The sequence below is a fragment of the Vulpes lagopus genome, chromosome 15, assembly GCF_018345385.1.
Source record: "Vulpes lagopus strain Blue_001 chromosome 15, ASM1834538v1, whole genome shotgun sequence".
NCBI lineage: Eukaryota > Metazoa > Chordata > Mammalia > Carnivora > Canidae > Vulpes > Vulpes lagopus.
This window is the reverse complement of record NC_054838.1, coordinates 19,708,827-19,724,686: the sequence shown is the minus strand read 5'-3', so window position 1 is coordinate 19,724,686 and position 15,860 is coordinate 19,708,827. Positions and strand designations below refer to the sequence as shown.

At 50.0% G+C, this 15,860-nt stretch overlaps 1 protein-coding gene across 1 annotated transcript in view; it reads left to right on the top strand.

Annotated features, from left to right (window-relative positions):
• The window catches only part of DNHD1 (dynein heavy chain domain 1), a 79,505-nt gene extending 68,173 nt beyond the window's left edge, over window positions 1–11,332 (top strand). The window contains 12 exon segments of the mRNA XM_041729837.1: window positions 80–551; window positions 5,293–5,592; window positions 5,814–5,966; window positions 6,144–6,322; window positions 6,666–7,622; window positions 7,822–8,008; window positions 8,218–8,340; window positions 8,426–8,627; window positions 9,415–9,506; window positions 9,675–9,824; window positions 9,988–10,781; window positions 10,949–11,332. Coding sequence (XP_041585771.1) covers window positions 80–551; window positions 5,293–5,592; window positions 5,814–5,966; window positions 6,144–6,322; window positions 6,666–7,622; window positions 7,822–8,008; window positions 8,218–8,340; window positions 8,426–8,627; window positions 9,415–9,506; window positions 9,675–9,824; window positions 9,988–10,781; window positions 10,949–11,299 — 3,960 coding nt within the window. The 3' untranslated portion in view covers window positions 11,300–11,332.
• The last annotated feature ends 4,528 nt before the right edge of the window (window positions 11,333–15,860 follow it).

Below are 15,860 nucleotides of genomic sequence, written 5' to 3'. Positions count from 1 at the left end.
ACATGCCCTGCCTTGCTCCTTCTCTGCCTGTATCCTCCCCGCTGGCCTCCATGCTCTCTGCTCTCCCTTTCCATGCTAGAAGTTGAAGGGGCACTGTGCCACTGTGTCTGGAGACGCCCTTCTGTGTTCGGCTGCCATCGTCTACCTGGGTCCTTTCCCGCCACTGCGGCGCCAGGAGCTACTAGACAAGTGGCTGGCTCTGTGTAGGGGTTCTCAGGAGCCCCTGAACCCAGATGATGTGGCCCAGGTACTGAAGCAGAAGCAGAGATCAGTTGTCATGCCACCAAAGAACCCCCTGCTCCCCACACGCTCTCCCTTCAGCCTTCTGTCCTTGCTGAGCTCCGGATCTGAACAGTGCCAGTGGGACCGGGGCCTGAAGCCCCAGGCGAAGTCCGCCCGCTTGGCAGGCCTGCTTCTGCGGAGTCGCACCCACTACTCCAGTTGTCGTTGGCCTCTGCTGCTTGACCCCAGCAACCAGGCCCTCATCTGGCTGAACCCACTACCTCTGCAGGAGACCAGATGCTTGGCCCCAGGTCGCACTGAGTGCAGAGGTAAAGCCAGAGATAATGAACACGATATTTCTCGGGCATCTGAACTGCAAGCACTCTCAGCCACATGTGGTCTTCTCTTTCCTAATGAAGACACTAAGTTTTTGTGGCCAGGGTATCCTAAACTTCATTGGCCTGTGTGGTATTAATAAATTAGGTCACATTTACATCTTGGGGCCTATATTGCAATGATTCTGAATCTACATGGCTGATGTAAATGTCCACGATCTTCCACTTCCCTGGTCTGCCTAGCACTCTTAGAAACTTGGCCTACAACTCAGAGCCTTCCTTACTATCCAAATTTATCCTCAGTTCAAGAATTCTGAGGAAATATTTTTTTTTTAAGATTTTATTTATTTATTCATGAGAGACATGGAGAGAGAGAGGCAGAGACACAGGCAGAGGGAGAAGCAGGCTCCATGCTGGGAGCCTGATGTGGGACTCCATCCCGGTACTCTGGGATCACACCCTGAGCTGAAGACAGATGCTCAACTGCTGAGCCACCCAGGTGTCCCGAGGAGAAATATTTCTATTAGCTCTGCCTGGAGCAGAGACCCACTTGTGTAGAGTGTCAGAAAGAGGTGTTTCTTAGGGGAAGGAAGCAAGTGTGGTGTGTAGGGGAGGGGGAAACAGGTGTTTATTTCCCAGAAAGAGGGGTTGAGAGTTGCACTGGGGAAAATAATAGACATCTTCAATGGAAGGTATATAACATGGCCTCTTAAATCAGACTGTTTGGGTCAAATATCTGTTCTTTACTAGCTGTGCAAAATGAGGCAAAGTACTTAATCTCTCTAAGCCTAAATTTATTTGCCGATAAAATGAGCCATCTTAATTATATTCATCTCATAAAACATTGTATTAAGTAAGATAATTCCTGTACAAGGGGTTCACAGAGTGCCTAAAAATAATAATTCCTCAAAAATGTTAGTATCACTAACATATTACTACATCCATTATTCCATTGGCTAGCAAAACTCTCCATTTTGCCCATACCCCATTACAAAAATGCCCACTATACAACTATCACATGTGTAACTGTAAGTGAATTTACCCCCTCTCTAGTAAGAGACACTCTGAAGAAACATCCAGCTGCAACATCCAATTCTGAGTCTACAAATTTTGAACAATGTTCATGTTCTTGATCAGATCTACATGTGGCTCTTTGTGATTCTATAACTTAAGACAGAGTACATGCTAAATCTCATCCTAGTAACTCACCTGCTATGCAAAGTGAAGCAAAATCAAATGGAGATAACTACAGTAAACTTCCTGTTTAGAAACTGGGTAAGGGTGAGAAACCCATACTTGTATATTAGCTTTAAGCTTGTACTGTGTAATGCCAGACAGCGATAGAAAGGTAAATGATTAGCATCACTTCATTGGCTATAGAGTAAGTTCTTGGACAGCCACTCTGACTGTCCTGGGTTCTGATGAACAGCATAATTTTCCTTGTCATTGTCCTCAGGGCTATCTACAAAAGGAATATTGGGCAAGAGTCCCCTATTTGTAGCTGTTCTGCCTTACATATCCACTTCCTATTGGAATGAGATGGGGGCTTAGGATTTGCCTTAAAATTAAGCAAACGCTGATCACTTGTTACCAGATGGTGGATTTTCTAGCTAATTTCTTTAAATCTCTTATCTTTTCCCTTCAGATTTCATTTATAAGGATTTTATTAGCTATTAACCAATGCCAGAAATCTTGGTATATTCGCATTCTTGAATTTAAGCCCCATTTTTTTTGTCTTCTCTCTTAACACTGGTCCTGGGGGCTCTAAGAATGCCACTGAGTCTTGATGTAATTGTCATCTATCTAAACCTTGGCCTTCACCTCAGAGCTGTAGTAATAAAACAGTCTAAGTAGTGAGCTTAGGCTAATCGGCCATAGCATATAACCCCTATTACTGGGAGCTGTATCCAAATCAAAAGGGAGAGGGATACTATTATGTTTGTCAAGCAGGGAATGCAAAGAGAAAAGTGCTTGGGATGGACCTGGAGAATTAGGCTTCCCTGATTTTCCAGGCTCTTCCAATAGCCAATTAATTTCCTATTCCATGCAATATAATGTAGAAAATCATTTTTATAAACCAGTAAGATTCATGAGTATCTGATAATCAGTGTCTGAAATTGCTTGATATGATCAGAAAGGAATTTTCTTTAAGTTTTTTTTCTGGAGATTGTTCCTCTCATCTAAGTGGAGAAGTAGCCAGCATGCGTTCTACTAAATCCACTGAAGTGGATATGGTCCAAGTCCCATGAGATAAACCAACTTCTTACCTACCACATAGTCTAGTGAGGAGAAGAAAAATCCTCATTGCCCCTCGCCACCACTAACTCACTGTATCAGTTAGGAATGCTATCACTATCAGTAACAAAAGCCCAACTTACCATGGCTTAAGAAATAAAGAGTTTAGGGACACCTGGGTGACTCAGTGGTTGAGCAGCTGCCTTTGGCTCAGGGTGTGATCCTAGAGTCCTGGGATCGAGTCCCATATTGGGCTCCCTGTGAGGAGCCTGCTTCTTTCTTTGTGTCTCATGAATACATAAATAAAATCTTTTTTTTAAAACAAAGATTTATTGGGGCACCTGGGTGGCTCAATTAGTTAAGCGGTCAACTCTTGATCTCAGCTCAGGTCTGGAGCTCAGGGTTGTGAGTTCAGGCCCCACCTTGGGCTCCACACTGGGTGTGGAGCCTATTTTTAAAAAAGACAAAGAAGAAAAGAAAGAAGGATTTATTTATCTCACGTTGAGATAAGCAGGCACAAGGCTTCAGTGTTGACTTCAGGTCCCAGATTGTTCTTTCTGCTCAACGATCCTTAGCATGCTGGCTTATCAAATTATAATTGGTTGAATGTAGTGGGTTGACTCCTAACCCGCAGAACTTATTAATATGAACTTATTTGGAAATAAGTTCGTAGGTGTAATAAGTTCAATAGGTATAATTAAGAACCTTGAAATGAGGTCACCCTAGATTATCTGGGTTGGCCCTAAATCCAATGACAATTTTCCTTATAAGAGAAAAAAAGAGAAGGCACAGGTACACAGAGGGAAGGCCTCATGAAGATGGAGACAGGGCTGTTATGTGGCCACAAACCAAGAAACTTCTGGAAGCACCAGAAGCTGGAGAAGGCAAGGAAGGAGTCTCCCATAAAGCCATCAGAGGGAGTGCAGCTTTCCCAACACCTTGATTTTGGACTTCTGGCCTCCAGAACTGCGGAAATAAGTTTCTGGTTTTTCTAGCCATCATATTTGTGGTAATTTGCTGCCATATTGGCTGCTATGCCTATCATCATGTCAGAGCTGCTGCTAGCCATTTCTGTCCCTTTTATCAGGAAAACAAAAGATCTTCCAGAAATCTGAATAGTCAAATGTGGTGGGCAGAGTTTTGGCCCCCATTACCTTTGTCGTCTGTTGCTACTCCTGTAATTATGTTCTATGACATGAAAGACTCTGCAGAGGTAATTAATATTACTAGACAGTTGACCTTAAGATAGAGATGTCCTGGATTATCTGGGTGGGCCCAGTGTGATCACATGTGCCCTTCAAAGACACAAGAAGGAAAGAAGAGGCAGGAAGATTTCAATCATGAGAAGAATTCAAGGAACTGTTGCTGGCTTGGAAGATGGAGTAGACTACTGGGAAAGTGTGAGATGGAAATGAGTTCTGTCAAAAACCAGTAAACCTGAAAGAAGACCCGAGTCCCAGATGAAAACTACAGCCCCAGTTGATGCCTTGATTAGCTCCGTGTAACCCTGAGCAGAGCATCCAGTCCTGCTGTCCTGGGCTTCTAACCATCTGAACTCAGACATTATAAGTGGATGTTGTTTTAAGCTGCTAAGTGGTAATTTATTAAGCAATAGGAAACGAATCTACCAAACTGTGGACCTGGGAACCTCCACTCGCCTACTTCTTAATGCTCTCTCCCTGTCAAATAAATATATAAAATCTTTTTTTTTTTTTAAGTATTAAGCATTAAGAAGGGGGCAGGGCAGGGGGGAGGGAGAAGCAGACTCCCTGCTGAGCAGGGAGCCAAACATGGGGCTCCATCCCAGGACCCTAGGATCACGACCTGGGCCGGAGGCACTTAACTGACTGAGCCACCCAAGTGCCCCAATGCTTAATACTTTTTAAAAACTTCTTAAAATTCTTGAATTTCTTAATACTTAAAAAAATGTTTACCTTTCCCAGTTGCTGCAGGACAGGAGGCAAAGGAGAAGGGGGCTGGGGAGGCAGCCATCTGTGTCCACCATACCACCGTGACTTGGCTAATTCTAGTTTATGGCCTTTCACTTACAAGTTGCTACTTCGAGGCACTGATTTCCATATTAGTAACAATTCTTTTCGTTATGATAGAATTAGCTTAGGCAAAAAGAGAAATACACAGACTCTTCTAACCAATCTGCTGAGAAGCAGAAATGGAGCTGATTTCAGGGATACCTAGAACATCTCCCTGGAGGTTTAGAGAAATAATAGTGACAGCTAACATTTGGTGAGTGCTTACGAGGGCCAGTGGAATGCTTTCTATATATCATTTCATGTCATCCTCAACAGTAACCCTGTGTGGTACCCACTAATATCAATCCCATGTTGCAGATAAGGAAATTGAGTCAGAAAGCACTTAAGTCACTTTCCTAAGATGTCTTCCTGTGGGCCTTCCATCATGAGATGGAGCTCTTGGGTGAATAGTGTTCCCTAGGACCTGGTTCATCCTCTGAGAGGAGCTCCTCTGCATCTTCCTGCCACAGGGGAGGGCTTTGTGAGAAATCAAGAAAAAGAAGAGGCTATGGAAGAAGATGATGATGACAGTAGTGAAGAGTCTAATGAGGCTGAGGACAAGGCAAAAGAGCAGAAGACTGAGGACAAGGCAAATGAGGACAAAGAGGGAAAAAAGGAACAAGAGCAAGAGCACAAGGAGGAGGAGGAGACAGAGAGGGAGGAGTCAAGGCCAGCCTCTGAGACTGGGTCTCTGCCTCTTCCCTGCCTTCATGTGCTCTCAGGCACTGACCCAGAGTTGGGTCCTCAGCTTCAGGAGGCAGCTGCCAGTGGTGAGAACTGGTCCCCATGGTCCCCACCATGCCCCCGTTCTGTGGCCTCTCACCCCCAGCCTGACTTCAGCTCCCATCCTTAAGCCAGGCCCTAACTGTGTGGAAGAGCCCTGAGGAAATCTCCTAATGGCCAGTGTGGAGCTGGTCAGAGCCAGATTTTGTGCGGGGGAGGGGTGGAGTGCTGGCAAGGCTGGTAGGGTGTCCTTGTCTCCCCCTTGCAGGCCTGCCCGTGCTACTGACCAATGTGGAGCTGGGCCTAGGCTGCCAGGAACTGCAATGGCTACTTCGGCGGGAGGAGCTGAGTGCTCCTGAGGTGCAGCCTGGCTTCTGTCTCTATCTGAGCACTACTCTCCCCCTCAGTGCCTTGGGAAAAGGTGAGCCCCAGTTGGTAAGTTGCCACCACAGCCTTGTGGACACACTAGTCCTCCTGCTTCACTCAGTCTGGCCCAGAGCAGGCTCAGGACTGTGGTCGGGAGCCATACGCCCTGTGCAGCCCACCCACTGGCTTTGCCAAGGGGAAAGCCTTAAGCGTCTCCCATGTGACCCCCAAGTGCTAGGTTACGAAGTGTTGAAGGGGCTGAATGTGCTGGATCTGAGCCTGAACATGGATATCCTAGAAGAACAGATGCTGCATGAAATCTTGTGCATAGAGTGTCCTGAGCTCAAGAACCGCTGGCAGGACATAAAGACCAGAATCCTAGACAGCTGTGAAGCTGTGGAGGCTGCTGAGGTGCCTGGGGGTCCTGGCCCTGGTGGGCGGCTGAGCTTTGGAGGGCCTGGGTTTGGGGGCAGAGATGAGTGTGGATGGTTGAGGGCTGTGTGGGAAAGGGTCAGACCGGGATCCCTGGGTGGCGCAGCGGTTTAGCTCCTGCCTTTGGCCCAGGGCGCGATCCTGGAGATCCGGGATCAAATCCCACGTCGGGCTCCCGGTGCATGGAGCCTGCTTCTCCCTTTGCCTGTGTCTCTGCCTCTCTCTCTCTCTGTGTGTGTGTGTGACTATCATAAATAAAAATTAAAAAAAAAAAAAAAAAAAAAGGAAAGGGTCAGACCATGGAACAAGTGACTGTTTGTAGGAGCAGCTGCTGCTGCTGCTGCTCCAGAACCCAAATCATCAGAAACCAGCTAAATTCCTGCGGGGCTTGGTGAGGGCCCAAGCACAGCTGTGTCAGCTACGTGCCCACTCGGAGGACCTAGAAGACATGAGACTGCAGGAGGTGGCATTGTGGGCACCCTATCGCCGTGTGGTCTGGCATGGAATGGCCATTATAAAGGCCCTTAGCCCACTGCAGAACCTGCTGCCACCTTTCTGTATGAGCCCAGACAACTGGCTGGCAGCCACCAAGCAGGCTCTGAACAGCATGAAGCAGCATGAGACTCATCAGGGGGAGGACTTGCCCAGCCATCTGCTGCATCTGAGAAAACAGCTGACCCGCCAGCTACTGGGCAGTGCTGTGGCTGCACTGGGCCTGACCCAAGTACCGCTGGTGGGTGCCTTGGGTGCTTTGGCTCTGCTGCAAGTGACAAGGAAAGCACCAGAGCTGGAGAGGCTGGCATTTTGGCCTGGCCTGGCAGCCTCTCCTAGCACAGGCTACAGCAAGCCAGGTGTGGCACGACCAGCCTGGCTAGGACTGAGAGCCTGGCATGAATGCAGGATGCTGGAGCTGCTGCCCCCATTTGCTGGGCTGTGTGCATCCCTGGCAAGCCACTCCAGTGTCTGGAAGACCTACCTGTCACTGTCATCCACAGTGCTGGGTCCTGCGCCTGGGCCTGGGCCTGATCCACTCAGCCTCTTCCAGAAGCTGGTTCTGTGGCGTGTGCTACGACCTGAGTGCCTGGCAAGGGCCCTGGCCGACTTTACCACCAGCCTCCTGGGGCGGCCCCTGGATGGAAACCTGGGTGCCTCCAGCATACCCTTCGAACACAGCCAGGCTACTCAGCCCATGCTGATCTTGTTGCCGCCACCTGGCCACCCCACAGCCACCTTGCATCCCCTCACTGTCCTCCAGAGGCTGGCTGCCAAGCATGAGCAGGTTTGAGCCTTGTCTCGTGGCCACAGAGATACCAGATCCCTGTGGGCTAAGATGGGGTGTGGTGCCCTCCCCCCAGCATTCTCATCGATCTTTCTGGCTTACTTAGGGCTTTCTGGGGTCATTTGTGCCATTATGTTGGGTCCTCTGGGTCACCCTAGGATCACACTAAGTTCTCTGCCACCTCTCTGTTGGTCTTCAGGGGCAGAAGCATCTGGAGGTGATTGCCCTGGGCTCTGAAGCCTGGGACCCGGTCTCAGTAGTGGTCAGCACTCTCTGCCAGGCCATGCATAAAGGGCACTGGCTGGTGCTGGAGAACTGTCATCTGATGCCTCACTGGCCGAAGGAGCTGCTACAGCCCTTGCTGGGGCTGTTGGATGGAGCCAGGGGTGCGTTTGCTATCCAAAGACAGCTTCTATGACTCTGTCTGGTACTGGGCCTGAGCTTGAACTCTCAGGCCTCATGACTGATCTCCTCACTCCAAGTCTGTCCCTTGTATCTCACTCCTGACCCCTGAGTCTCAAGTCTGATCCCTGAACTGGTGTCTGACCCTTTACCCAGTATTTGATCTTAGCCCCATATCTAACCCCACCCCTAGTGGTCTCGGACCTGGAGTTAGAACTGCTTCCAGCCCAGCCGGCAAGCAGGAGTGTGACGACCGTCCACAGAGACTTCCGTCTTTGGCTTATCTTGTCTGCAGAGGCTGTTGGTTCCTTACCAGGTGAGGAGCTTCACACTATAGGCTCTTAGATTGGGGGAGGAGGGCAACTGTGTTTTGTTGACCCAGAGTTCTCCTTCTGCTCCAGCTGTGCTGACTCACCACTCCATGCCTGTGTTCTGGGATCAGTCCCTGGAGCTGGGCCACGTCTTGATTGACAGTCTGGAGCTAGCCCAGCAAGGACTCTCTGTGCAACCCCCCACCAGGACCCTGCCTCTGCTCCTCTTACACGGCCTCCTGCTACACCGGCAGCTCTACGGAATGAAGCTGCAGGCACACAGGGGGCGCTGGTAGGGGACCCATATCCATCTTGTTCAGTCAGTCGTTCAGCAAACACTGAGCATTTTCCACATCCTGGAGGAATAGGGCTAATTCTTGTTTGGGCAGCACCAAAGTGTGAGGGGAAGGGGAAGTCAAGAAAGGCTCCTCCAAGGACTTTGAGATCTTGCCTTGAATTGAGTCTTGGAAGCAGAGGCAGATCAGGTAGAGATGCAGCTTTTCTGGGCAGAGGGAACTAAACTCAACAGGAGGAGATTTCAGTGTGGCTGAGGTGGACATGCTGGGAGGTGAGTGGGGAGAGGAGGTAAGGTACTTTTAAGACCATGGCAAGGGGCCTCATTTTATCCAGAGGACAGTGGGAAGCCACTGGAAGGTTTTAGGTAGAAGAAATGTGATCCTGATTTGTTGGAAAGATCACTCTGGCTGCAGTGTAGAGAATGGATCAGATGGGACAGGGCTGGAGGCAAGCAGAGCCGTTTTAGAAGGCTCTGGCAGTCTCAGGGGCCAAGACCATGGCATGTGTGGAAGGGACTAGGGTAGTCCCAGTAGGGACAGAATGTACATATGGAGTGAGGAAGAAGGAGTCCAGGGTGGCTCCCAGATTTTCGCCTAGGACAACTGGGTGGTTTATATGGAAGGAAACGATGATTTCCGTTGAAAGCCAGTTGAATTTGAAGTGCTAAGTGGCAATGACTAGTGAGCCCTCATGAGTCAGGAGCTTGGGAGCTTGGGCCAGAAAGATCAGAGTCCTCAGCATACAGAGGTTCTGAAACCCTACTTCCCGTTCCCTTCCTCCAGGAGTCAAGTGACCCTGACCCAGGTCCTTCAGATTCAAGACCAGCTGTGGGCCAGCCTTAGCAATCCCAGTGTTGCCATGCAGGAGCTGGCTGGTGAGACCCTTCCTGTCCCCATGTAGTCATCAGCCCCCAAGGGAGCCCTGAAAGGGGTGAGAGTGGGAGTACTTGGGACAGGGACGTAATTCCCAGCTTTGGTTTTGGTTTGGGAGGTGGTGGGAACTGGAGTGGCAAGAATTGAGGGGCCTCTGACCTTGTTCTCAGCTTCAGTTTTCTATGGGGGTCCTGTGGGAGACCAGAAGGACAGGGAGGCCTTGATTAGCCTCACACGAGCTTGCCTGGACCCCAGCAACGGGAGCCGGGCTCATCCACACACCCCCCAGTATCTGCTGTCTACTCTGTTGCCCAGCCCAGGTAAGTTGCAGCCAGGTCACTGTGTGGGGGCGGGGAGGAGCAGTCAGAGTAAGCCCCCCCCCCCCCTCAGGAGTGAGAACACCGGTACTAAGGTGTAGCAGGGGGCAGTATTCACAGTTGTGGGTGGGGGCTTCAAGTGTCACCCCGCCCCCCCACCTCCCAGAGCTAGGGGAGCTGGATGCTTTGGCAGAGTGCAAGGCCCGGATGCACCTGTTGCCCACCCCTCCGGAGCCCCAGAGCTGCGGACTGAGCGCCGGCCCCCAGGCCTGGCTCTTGCGACGCCGGAGTCACGCTCTCTGGAGCGCGCTGCAGCGGACTTCACCCACTTGGGTCCCTGCGCCTCGCGGAGGCGCCGGACGCGCGGAGAGGCGGCTGCGGCAGCGCCTAGCGCAGGCCGAGCGGAGGCTGGAGGCCCTGCAGGCTCTGCTGACGGAGACCGCCCGCCGGGGAGAGCCCGCGGCGGGGCTGAGCCCGCGGCCGCCTCTGCAGGCCTTCCTCCAGGCCGAGGTGCTGGGGCTGAGCCAGCTGGCGGGCGCGCTGCTGCGGGACCTTGGCTGCCTGGCTCGGCAGCTGAAGGGCGCGCCCCCGTGCGCCTCCCCGCGCTGTGCCGCGGTGGCCCACGCTCTCGGGACTGGCCGCCTACCCCCGCCTTGGCGCCCCCATGCGCCTGCCGGCCCACAGCCGCCCTGGCACTGGCTGCGACAGCTGTCGCGCCGTGGGCAGCTGTTGGTTCGCTACCTGGGCGCGGACGCGGGAGTACCAGAGCGCATCTTCCACCTATCAGCCTTTGGCCGCCCACGCCGCCTGCTGCTGTCACTGCGTTGGGAGGCCACCTTTGCCACGGCCGCCCGAAACCAGCGCGCGCCTAGTTCGAATGTCCCTGGTGGCCAAGGGTCTAGCTCCAGTGAGCTCCCCGCAAAACGTCCGGAGCTGAACAGCAGCCCTTTGCACCTCCAGGTACCTTCATGCCGTCCCTCCGTCTATTCGCCCCCTCAAATCCCTGATTACACCTTACAGTTACCCCCATCTGGCCTCTTCGTGATCCTGCCCCCTCAGGAACCCCATCTCCTCTGATCCCCCCTCCACCGTCCTAGCCTTGCCTGATCAGCTTCTGGCGCCCCCAGGTGGTGAACGGCCCAAATCCTACTGTTCCAGAGATGGGGCTGCTGCTGATTGGGCTCCAGCTTCGCAACGCAGAGTGGGACCCGGTAACAGGGGCCCTGCAGGACAGCACCTCCAGCCAGCCCAGCCCTCTGCCTCCCGTCAGCGTCAGCGCCCAGGTCCGGGGCCCCAGTGACTTGCCACCCCCAGCCGGCCTGGCTGTGTATTCCTGTCCTGTGTATATGGAAGGGGCCCTAGGTATCACCAGGCTGCACAGCAGAAACATCCTGATGCACCTGCCCCTGCCCACAAAGCTCAGCCCCGCCACTTGTGACCAACGGAGAGTCCATGTGTGTAGCCCACCCTTGCTGTGAGCCCTCAAACAAAATAAAGTTGGGGTGATTCGATGAAGGATTTCTGAGATTTAGTAGTGCAGGGTGTCTGCACATGGAGAACCGACATGCTGAGGGGAAAACCCAGTGTGTACCAACCGAGAGGGGAATGTTGGTATCCTGTGGGGAGATGGGCCTGGTGTTGGTCATGCATCCAAGGGGCTTGGCAGATGGGGATGGCGAATACACCGGATCCTGAAAGCTGTGCCCAGCTTTCTACTGTGTTCTCAGTACTTGTGTTAAATCCACAAAATATACATACATATATATTTTTTTCACAACGGATATTTTTAAAGAGAGTATTAGAACTGAAAATGATTTTTCAAAGCCTTAATTGTATATCAAGAATGCCTCAGTCGGGGATCCCTGGGTGGCTCAGCGGTTTAGCGCCTGCCTTTGGCCGGGGGCGCGGTCCTGGGGTCCCGGGATCGAGTCCCAGGATCGAGTCCCGCGCCCTGCATGGAGCCTGCTTCTCCCTCTGCCTGTGTCTCTGCCTCTCTCTCTCTCTCTCTCTCTCTCTCTCTATGTCTATCATGAATGGATAAAAAAAATCTTAAAAAAAAAAAAAAGAGAATGCCTCAGTCTTTCCCTACCAGTCATCCTCTCCCCTCTGATGGATTCTCCAAGTGAGTCATATACATGAAAAACAAAAGCCAAATAAGGTACAAGGTTTTATGTGCATTCAACAATTATTATTTTAAAGATTTTTTTTTAATATTTTTTTTTAAATTTTTTTTTATTATTATTTATTTATGATAGTCATACAGAGAGAGAGAGAGAGGCAGAGACACAGGCAGAGGGAGAAGCAGGCTCCATGCACCGGGAGCCCGACGTGGGATTCGATCCCGGGTCTCCAGGATCGCGCCCTGGGCCAAAGGCAGGCGCCAAACCGCTGCGCCACCCAGGGATCCCGATTTTTTTTTTTTTTGAGAGTGAGAGAGAGTGCACGTGCAAGTGGAGGAAGGGGCAGAGGGAGATGGAGAAGCAGACTCTCCGCTGAGCATGGAGTCCAATGTGGGGCTGGATCCCAGGACCCCAGGATCATGAACTGAGCCAAAGGCAGATGCTTAACGGACTCAGCCACCCAGGCACCTGGGAGAGAGAATCTCAAGCAGACTCCCCACTGAGTGGGAGCCACACACTGGGCTTGACAAACTCACCACCCTGAGATCATGACTTGAGCCAAAATCATGAGTTAGACACTTAAACTGACTGAGCCCCTCAGCAATTATTTATTGAGCACTCCTTTGAACCAGGTGCTTTTCCTGGCACCGATGATGTTGTTCCAGAGCAGGGAGACAGACAAGAAAAGGTCAACATATGGGTAAGTTAAATTTGATTTTATGTGCTATAAAGAAAATAAAGAGGCTGATGTGTTAGAGCATGACCAGAAGGGAGCAGTTACTATCTTTTAGGTGGTCAGGTGATGCTTCCTGAATATTATTAGAAAGAGAGCCATTTGAAGATCTAGGAGGAGTATTTCTGGGTGGAGCCCTCAGTAGGCTCAAAGGTCTTGAGGCAGGACAGAAAATGTGGTGGGAGGGACACCTGGGTGGCTCAGCAGTTGGGCATCTGCCTTCAGCCCAGGGTGTGATCCTGGAGACCCGGGATCGAGTCCCACATCAGGCTTCCTGCATGGAGCCAGCCTCTCCCTCTGCCTCTCTCTCTCTCTCTGTCTCTCATGAACAAATAAAATCTTAAAAAAAAAAAAAGAAAGAAAGAAAGAAAATGTAGTGAGTATCGTGAATAAGAGGTAGGATGATACAAAATTGTTTAAGGGTATAGACAGGGGTAGATTGCATAGAGCCTTTTCATGATAATGATCTTGTATTTTATTTTTAAAAGCAAAAGGAGGAATCTAGTGCAGAGTATTAGGTATGAGAGGACATGATCTAATTTGTATTTTGCAAAGATCACTCTGGCTGTTCTATGGTGGACGGGTGGAAGAAAATCCAGAGTAACAGAAGGAACATTTGTTTGGGGCCTTGAAGTAATTCTAGAGGAAGACGATGGAGTTCGGATGAGGGTCCTAACAGCAGGCATGGAGAATTGATGGATTTAGGAAATATTTTGGAGGTAAAGCCAACAGGACTAGCTGATGGGTTGCATGTCAAATGCGAAGGAAGAGAACAAATCTAAGATGACTCCAAGATTTTACGCTTGAACAACTGAGTCATCATGGTGTCATCAACCGAGATGGGAAATTTGAGGGAGAGACAAGCTGGGGATGGGGAATCAAGAGTTCTGCCTTGATAGGTTGTTATTAACTGAACTGCATGCTATGCCACGACAAACCTCTCTGATAAATGCTGGGTTCGTGTGTAGCTGAGCTCAAGGCCTACACAGGCTCTTCTCCTTGCCCTGAAGCACCAACACCGACTATGTATAACCTACTTCCTTCACTGTACAGCCAGGTGTGAGCCCTGTGGTGAGATTGGTAACGCAAGTGGCAGGGTATACTGAACGCTGGCACACGACCTCTTCAGTCACCCCCTCACCAGTGACTGTGGCATAGATGTCCTTTAACAGAAGGCTGAGAGGAGGTGCAAAACTCCACTTCCTCAGAAGCCCTTTCCTTCTCTTTGCCACGGTCAATCAGTGACATGGCTGTTTCTTTAGGAGAGGAGATTAGCAGAGTATTAAAGAAGTCCTTTTGGATAAAGAAGCTCTACCCTCTACCCACATACACCATCACTGCTTTCTAACCTCCAGTGGTGGAAGCAGGGAGCAACAGTGCGGTACCTGCAGTAAAACCACCTAAAACTGGCTAGAACAGAACATTTTCTACAAATCCATCCACACCATTTTATGGAGCAAAATTCATTCTTTTTCTCTCTTTTTTTAAAAAGATTTTATTTATTTATTCATGAGAGACACAGTGAGAGAGAGAGAGGCAGAGACACAGGCAGAGGGAGAAGCAGTCTCCATGCAGGGAGCATGATGTGGGACTTGATCTCGAGACTCCAGGATCACGCCCTGGGCCGAAGGCAGGCACTAAACCACTCAGCCTCCTGGGGATCCCCTTCTTTTTCTCTTTTATGTAGGATTTTCTTCTTTTTTATTGTTGTAATTTCAGCCTTTTTAAGGTATAACTGACCAAAATTCATTCTTGAATTATGTCCAGCTGTTATTAAACTTAATCAGAGATGATAAGAACCACATGACTGCATAGCTCAACTACAATGACTGACACATAAAAATGTTCCAGACCAGACAATTTCACTACTGTCTATCAGATAAATTAAAATACCAACAAGGAAATCAGAGTCCCAAACAATGAAAGGAAAGAAGACACATGACAAAAGGGAGAACAGGGATTCCTGGGTGGCTCAGCGGTTTAGCGCCTGCCTTTGGCCCAGGGTGTGATCTTGGAGTCCTGGGATCGAGTCCACATCAGGCCCCCTGCATGAGGTCTGCTTCTCGCTCTGCCTGCATCTCTGCCTCTGAGTTTCTCATGAATAAATAAAATCCTTTAAAAAAAGGGATAAACAAGTCTCATCCAGTCCTGATGGATGGGGGTAAATGAAGTAGAGATAAGAGGGACATGTATGACAATATCAACCTCAACTGGGGCTTTGGGATGAAGTAGTAAACTGAGGTACTGTGGGCAAAGCAGCTTTTCCCCTTTTCCCTACTAAGACTTTAAAAGGAAACTGCTGGGATCCCTGGGTGGCACAGCGGTTTAGCGCCTGCCTTTGGCCCAGGGCGTGATCCTGGAGACCCGGGATCAAATCCCACGTCGGGCTCCCGGTGCATGGAGCCTGCTTCTCCCTCTGCCTGTGTCTCTGCCTCTCTCTCTCTCTGTGACTATCATAAATAAATAAAGATTAAAAAAAAATAAAAATAAAATAAAAGGAAACTGCTCTGCAGCATGGACCTCCTGTGGCCCCCAAAGCATTAAGAGGACAGAATGGCATAGTCAGGAGGAAGTGTCCCTTGATCCCTTATATGGTATGGCTACTGAACAGAGACCCTTTTGGCTCCATGGACTACTCAGCAGAGAATCACTGGAGGCTGCAGTACCAAATGGTTGTCGAGAGGCCAAGTTGACAGGGAAGGGCACAAGGGTCTGACAGCAGAGAGACAAGACTACCAATTCATCAGCTTTAGAAGCAAATGTTGGCAGAATGCCTAGGGCCAGCCATACCCAGAAGATTCCAGCTCGGGCACACCCAAGAACCAGTATTTAGCCAGGGGATCCCTTCCTTCTGATATCGAAATGCCATATACATCCTCCCATCTATACCCAGAGGCCACTCTGGAGAGGAGCAAAGGTAGAATGCTCAGAATTTTCTGAGCGTCTATTTCAAAAAGAATAAATGAAACCTGAAGAGACTGAATTTATTTCTAGACTCGACTACTATCCAGTGGAGTGGAGGAGGGAGTGAGACTTGGGAGGAAAATCAGAACAGTAATTGAGAAAGGAGCTAAATTGTATTTGCGTAAGGAAATCTGTGATCCTGCTCTGTATTACTGTATGCACTAATAACCCAAAGGCCAAAAATCTCCTTGATTTCTGTAACTCATTTCCTTTTGTAGTTTT